General features: G+C 34.6%; 1 protein-coding gene across 1 annotated transcript; it reads right to left on the reverse strand.

Moving 5' to 3' along the window:
* Positions 1–1,606: 1,606 nt before the first annotated feature.
* Positions 1,607–1,852, reverse strand: LOC123247436 (zinc finger protein 706-like). The gene has a single exon (XM_044676328.1). The coding sequence runs from the start codon at positions 1,835–1,837 to the stop codon at positions 1,607–1,609; it is 231 nt and encodes a 76-aa protein (XP_044532263.1). The 5' UTR covers positions 1,838–1,852.
* Positions 1,853–7,652: the final 5,800 nt, after the last annotated feature.

Consider the following 7,652-nt stretch of genomic DNA (forward strand, 5'->3'; position numbering starts at 1 on the left):
TTCATTATTTTACATTTTTATCAGATTTAACTTTGAATGTCATAATAAGTACTACACTTTTTAACCATGCCTGTCCTTTTAAATATTTTTATTGTTTTTGCATTTCTTTTTTTCATATTCTGGTTTCCCTGAAAACTTCATAACTTTCAATAATGAAAGTATAATTTTTTTCTTTTTTTTATTTTTCTACATAAAAGGAACAGAAAGACAAAATGGAATCTGTTTTTTTTATAGGATGTAGTATTGCAGATTCTACCCACCTACCCTTACATTTCTGTCCTAATTTTTCCCCTGTATATTTTATTAACTTAGAATCTTCTTTTAAAAATTATGAATGGCTATCAGTTGTATGCCCAGAGAAACAATTTGTTTCCAATAGCAAATAAATTCAAAAACTACTTTAATTTAAAACTTATAAAGTTTTTATTTTCTTCCTTCCTTTCTTTTGGTGTATCTTTTCCAATGGATACTGTAGTTAATACAGATTTGGGCAAGGTTATGCTTTTCTTTCAAATGTGATGTAGCTTTCTACTATAAAGACAGTGCTTTCTGTAATCCTGGAGCTTCTTGCTGGCTTTTCACATTTCACCCCACTAAATTTTCATGGAACAAAGGCAGATGCTATGTTTCTAATTTTCTTGATTTATTTTATCTTGAACCAAAAGGGTAAAATAATTATTCCTGTGCTTATCATCCAAGTTCTGAATAGCTCTTGGACCTTACAAAGGAGAATACAAGTTGTGGTTAATACTTGTTGAAGTTTGGTCCTTTTAGTTATGTCTTTATAAACCCATTTGGGATTTTCTTGGCAAAGATACTGGAATAGTGTGCCATTTCTTTCTTCAGATCATTTTATAGACGAAGAAACTGAGACAAACAAGGATAAGTTACTTGCCAAGTGTCACATAGCTAGTAAGTGTGTGAGTGCAGATTTGAAATCAAGATGAGTCATCCTGACTCAAGGCCCAGCACTTTATCCTTTGCACCAAGTAGGCACTATGGATAGGTGGTTAGTGGTTAATATATCAATATTAAAGTTGAATTTTATTTAAACTCAAAACTTCTTAGATAAAAAAGTAAAAATATTTTCTATCTTTATTTCTGGAGAAAAAAAAAGATGAGCAAATTGAACTCTTGAGCAATCAGAAAATGAGATGAAGGAAAATGTTTTTTTTATTTTTCTCTTCCTTTTTCCTCCTCCTTTTGAGATAACCAACATGAATAAGTCAGTTCTTTGGCAAGTGTATACTAGTCAGACTGAGGGGATACATCTTATTTTTTTTGTTGTTGTTGTAAAATCAAAGTACTACTTTATTAAATGAGTTATTTTACACAATATGAACATCAATATAATTACAATTGTAAAAAAAATTTTATAACAAGGATGGACTGATTTTCAGAATTTCCAAATCAAGACCCAACTGTACATTTACACAGAATTGTCTTTGCATGAAGCCCAAAAGGGAACAGCATAAAAAATGAGTTTCTGTAGCCCCTTTATTTTTGCTGATCAACAGTTTGTTAGAAAAGCAGCTGCAGGTTTGTTACCTAAGATCTGAGATAGTAGAAGAGTCAATAGGTGCCATGAATTCACCTGTAAACAACTTTATGCCTGAACATCAGCCAATTCTGGAGGAAGTGGATTCTTAGGATGTTTGCTCTCAAAGTGCTGTTTGAAGGTCTTAGGGTCCGGCATTTGTGTCCTACAGACAGTGCAGGTATATATCAAGGCAGCCTTAGCAGCAGCCTTCTGATCATGTCCTTGTTTCTTTTTTTGTCCAGCTTGTTTTTTGGCATTTTTCTGCTGAGACTGAATCTTCTGCTGTCCACGAGCCATATTGTCCGCCTTCCGATCCAGTCAGGCTGTTTGTTTCACGAAAGAGAGTCCTTAGGCACCCTGGCCCCGGCCCTGGCCTGGTCTGGTCTCGGTACATCTTATTTTAACTTTCAAGGAAGATGCTCTTAAACCTTCTGTAAAATCTCAAGGGATCCTTTTCTTTAATCCAGGAAACCTTAACTTTGGGCCTGTTAACTAGTTGGAAAATTATTCTGATAACTCTACTTCACACTAATTGATTTCCATTGTAAGCTCTTGAATTTAATTTTATTCACATAAAAATGTTATTCTGAGAAGCAGCCTATAGATGTCAAAAGGGTCCATGACACAAAAAAAAGGTTAAGAACTGTTCTAGTCAGTAACTTATCAGTGCTTGCTAGCTCAAGAACATGGGACCTAGACAAATCTATTCTACCAGAAACAAAAAAAGAGATGTACAAGAGTTGTTTTTACATACTGAATCATTATGAACAAGAATGATTTTTGTCTAATATTTATTTTCATGCCTCAAAGCAACATAGTAAAATATTTTAATCCCTTATTCTACCTTTCTTTATTGTAACAAGATCAATTCACATAATTTCTTACTGAACAAACAAAATGTTACAATCACAACTATGAAAGAATATCATAAAGGTTTGTTAACCTTAGGAAAGTTCTTTAATTTATGATACTTATCTAATAACCAAAGAAAACATAGAAACAATATTCTTATAAATAATATATTTCCTATTGTTTAAACAAATGTCCTATCTTCTTTGCTAGGTTGTAATCTCTTTTATTGCAAGGAGTCTTCTCTTTAATTCTCAAAAAGCACAATATGGCATTTGTTCTATCTATAATAAATTTGCTGAAATCCAAGAGGTGGTTTGTATCATTTCCATTATTCTCCATAATTAACACAATCACTAGAATTTCCAACACTATTTACAACACAATTTTCATTTTTCTCATAATTATTTGCAACACTAATTAATTTATTATCAACACTACGTAAATTATTATCAATCTTAGTTAAATTAGTACTAACATTAGTTGCTACCTTATGCTCCTTACTTTAAATCCTAATTTCCTCATAACATTTGACATAGAATAGGACTTTGAATGTGAAGATATTTATGATGTTTTTAATTGAACAAATCTTGCTTTTTTAGCTCCACCTCATTTGAAACTAAAAACTTTTAAAGTAAATTACGACTGAGCATGCTCCTCATGCTAAAAAAACAAAAATTTAAAACACTCGGACAAAATATAGCATTAAGTCAATTCACAGATTCAAGGTTACAGTTGGCATTGAGGAATAAAAAAAGTTGAGAGAGGTTCAGTCAGATCTGAAGAGAAGATTTTAGACTAGTTCTAAGTTGCAAAGAGAAAAAAAAGATTGACACCATAGAGTGCAGCAAGAAACAACCTGGCCTGGACCCCATGTTATGGCTCTCTAGTCATATGGACTTCCAGAGAGATTGGGAGGAGGGGAGTAATTTAAGTGATGCCATATAGAAAAGAGAAAAAAAATTTCCTAAATCTTTAGAGGTTTGAGTAGAAGCATATTTTATAATTTTTTTTTGTCGGGTTAAATAAAACCTGCTCTATTTTTGATGCCTTGTTAGCTTGAAAACTTGTAGTAGAACTCAGAACCCTCTTCCAGGCAAGTCATAAGTCACATTCTAATGTTCCCAAGCAAAATGCTGAATGGGATTGAAAGCCAATAAGATTGCCCCAATAATTAACATTTATATAACACTTTAAGATTTTACAAAGTCCTTTAAAATATTTCATTTGATCTTCACAATTATCCTATGAGTGCTTTAATATCCCTATTTTTCAGATGAGGAAACAGTACTGTCAAAATCATACCTGGACCCATAGTTTGAGGGTTCAAGGACCAATTAAACATGGGATTTATGTGCAGAGAGGAGGAAGGTAGAATCATACATAAAAAATAGGAAGAGACCTTGGAGGTCACTGAGTCCTTCATGAAATGAGTAACTTGGAACATAACTATTGTGAGACAAACCATACCTTCATATTGACTTATAAAACTTTGATAAAGCCTACAGAAGGGAAGTGAGCTGCCCAGGATTCATATAGCTAGGAAAATTTTTGAGTTGGAGCTCAAATTCAAGTGTTTTAGATCCCAAGTAATCCAGGATTGCTCTCTGCTTCCCTTTCTTTGCAAAGAAAAGATAGAATCCAATGAACATGAAGTCTATATTCAGCACCAACTCCCCAAATCTTTAAACTGAACATTAACCCTCATATCTCCAATACTACTTCACAAAATTATTGTTAGGACCCTAGTAAGATAAATTAAGGCAATGATGATAATGATGATGATGGTGGTGGTGGTAATGGACTAACAGAAGTCCAAGGTGATAAGAATAGGAAGATGATTAGAAGGAGTTATCTTGGCTTCCAATTTGTTGGAAGAAGAAATTCTCTAGACAGCTTTTTAAAGAAATATGGGCCATTCACATTATCCCAAAAGAGCCTTCTAAATGCTAATGCAGAGAAAATGATTGTTAATAAAATGTTTAATTAATGTTTATTATGCTAGCTTGCTAATTTGGGATAGCTACATTTAAGATAGTTAAGTTATATTTTTATGTGCAACATGAATACTTTGTAGTATAGAAGAGACTTATTAGTTAATGTATATACATAAATATATATGCTTATATCCATTTTATGGGATTTGGAGCATACTTTTAAGATTTTAATTGATCTTAGAGTCTTATACTTTTGCTTTTATGACTTTTTTTCTTTTTTTTTTTAAATCCTTAACTTCTGTGTATTGGCTCATAGGTGGAAGAGTGGTAAGGGTGGGCAATGGGGGTCAAGTGACTTGCCCAGAGTCACACAACTGGGAAGTGTCTGAGGCCGGATTTGAACCTAGGACCTCTAGTCTTTAGGCCTGACTCTCAATCCACTGAGCTACCCAGGTGCCCCTTTATGACTTTTTTATAGCATATCTCTGAGTTACCTTGGTCAGTAATACGAGCCTCAATTATAATATTGCCTAGAGACTATCCCACTAGAACACATGTGTTTTTCTGCCCCAAACAAGCAGAGATAACCCTTGAAGCTGCTAATTTTGGATCTCTATTCTAAAAAAAGGCACAGGAGGGGGGAAAAGACAAAAAAGCTTGCTATTTTTTTTCTAGTTTTATAAGCCAGAACAAAGTAGTGGCCCTTCTCACACAAAGACAATTGTCCCAAGTCATTTATTTCATTATAAGGAGACCCCTCATCTCTGAAGCCTTTCTTCTAGGAGAAACTAAGAGGGAAGATCCAAACCCACCAACTCATTTTAGGAATAGTCCTAGTCACTGAAATTTAATCTCAGATTTTCTTTTTTCCTCTCAACAAGGTGCCAATGCTACACTCTAAAGGTTACCAGGACTTTCCATCTGCCCTGCAGCTATACCCTCTATATATGTTAGCTTCCTTCATTAGAGTGTGAGCTCCTTGAGAGCAGATTTGAAGAATGAGTACATTAAGTAGGAGGTGGTATAGTCACTTCAAGGAATCCCCAGTTAGGCTACTCTTAAGAGGGCATTAAGGGGAATAATGTGAAACGAAGCCTAAAACAAAAGGATGTATCCTATTCTATGAAGGGTCTTTAAATGTCAAGCTCAGGAATTTGCTTTTTGTCCTAAATATTGTAGAGGGCAAGTAACAGTTTTGTGTAGGAGAATAACATGGCCAGACCAGTATCTTCAACTATAAAACGGGATAATTTTTTTACCATCTGTCTTGGAGAGTTGTGATTATAAGATGAGATGAATGCAAAAGAACTACAGGTTTCAGCTAGGATTATTAATATTATGCTTATAATATTATTCTGAATACTTATTTGCAGTTTTTGTAAGCCTTTACTTTTTGCCTTAGAATCAATAATGTGTATCGTTTCCAAGAAAGAAGAGCAATAAGGGCTAGGCAACGGGAGTGAAGTGATTTGCTCAAGGTCACATGGCTAGGAAATATCTGAGGCCAGATTTGAACCCAGGATCTCCTATCTCTGGACGTGGCTCTTAATCTACTGATCTACCCAGCTCCTTATTTGCTTTTTTCATTAGGATGAATCCCTAACAGTTGGGAAATGGTTGAACAAATTGTGGCACATGTTGGTAATGGAATACTACTGTACTATAAGAAATGATAAGCAAGATAATTTCAGAAAAAGCTGAAAAGATTTGTAGAAACTGATGCAGAGTGACAAAAGTAGAACTGGAAGAACATTGTACACAATATTTTATAGAATTTTTTTTATTTTTAGAAAAATTTTCCATGGTTACATGATTCATGTTTTTACTTTCCCCTTCACCCCCTCAAACTCTTCCCCCCACCCCATACGTGTCATCAATCAAGACTTATTTACATATTGATAGTTGCATTGGTATGGTCGTTTCTGGTCTACATCCCCAACCATGTCTGCATCAACCCATGTGTTCAAGCAGTTGTTTTTCTTCTGTGTTTCCTCCCCTTTAGTTCTTCCTCTGAATGTGGGTAGCGTTCTTTTCCATAAATCCCTCAGAATTGTCCTGGGTCTTTGCATTGCTGCTAGTACAGAAGTCCATTACATTTGATTTTACCACGGTGTATCAGTCTCTGTGTACAATGTTCTTCTGGATCTGCTCCTTTCACTCTGTATCAATTCCTGGAGGTCATTCCAGTTCACATGGAATTCCTCCAGTTTATTAATCCTTTGAGCACAGTAGTATTCCATCACCAACATATACCACAACTTGTTCAGCCATTCCCCAATTGAAGGACATACCTTCATTTTCCAGTTTTTTGCCACCACAAAGAGCATGGCTATAAAATTTTTGTACAAGTCTGTTTATCTATGATCTCTTTGGGGTACAAACCCAGCAATGGTATGGCTGGATCAAAGGGCAGGCAATCTTTTATAACTCTTTGAACATAGTTCCAAATTGCCATCCAGAATGGTTGGATCAGTTCACAACTCCACCAGCAATGCATTAATGTCCCAATTTTGCCACACCCCCTCCAGCATTCATTGCTCTCCCCTGCTATCATTTTAGCCAATCTGCTAGGTGTGAGGTGATACCTCAGAGTTGTTTTGACTTGCATTTCTCTAATTATTAGAGATTTAGAACACTTTCTCGTGTGCTTATTGATGCTTTTCATTTCTTTATCTGAAAATTGCCTATTCATGTCCCTTGCCCATTTATCAATTAGGGAATGGCTTGATTTTTTATACAATTGATTTAGTTCCTTGTATTTTTGAGTAATTAGACCTCCATCAGAATTTTTTGTTATAAAGGTTTTTTCCCAGTTTCTTATTTCCCTTCTAATTTTGGTTGTATTGTTTTTGTTTGTACAAAACCTTTTTAATTTAATGTAATCAAAATTATTTATTTTACATTTTGTAATTTTTTCTAACTCTTGCTTGGTTTTAAAATCTTTCCTTTCCCAGAGATCTGACAGGTATGTTACTCTGTGTTCACTTAATTTACTTACAGTTTCCTTCTTTATATTCAAGTCTTTCACCCATTCTGAATTTATCTTGGTGTAGGGTGTGAGATGTTGATCTAAACCTAATTTCTCCCATATTGTTTTCCAATTTTCCCAACAGTTTTTGTCACAGAGTGGATTTTTGTCCCAAAAGTTGGGCTCTTTGGAGTTATCAAACACTGTTTTGCTGACGTCACTTACCCCAGTCTATTCCACTGATCCTCCCTTCTGTCTCTTAGCCAGTACCATATTGTTTTGATGGTCGCTGCTTTATAGTATGGCTTAATATCTGGTACTGCTAGGTCACCTTCCTTCACATTTTTTTCATTATTTC

This window comes from Gracilinanus agilis, chromosome 4 (genome assembly GCF_016433145.1).
Source record: "Gracilinanus agilis isolate LMUSP501 chromosome 4, AgileGrace, whole genome shotgun sequence".
NCBI lineage: Eukaryota > Metazoa > Chordata > Mammalia > Didelphimorphia > Didelphidae > Gracilinanus > Gracilinanus agilis.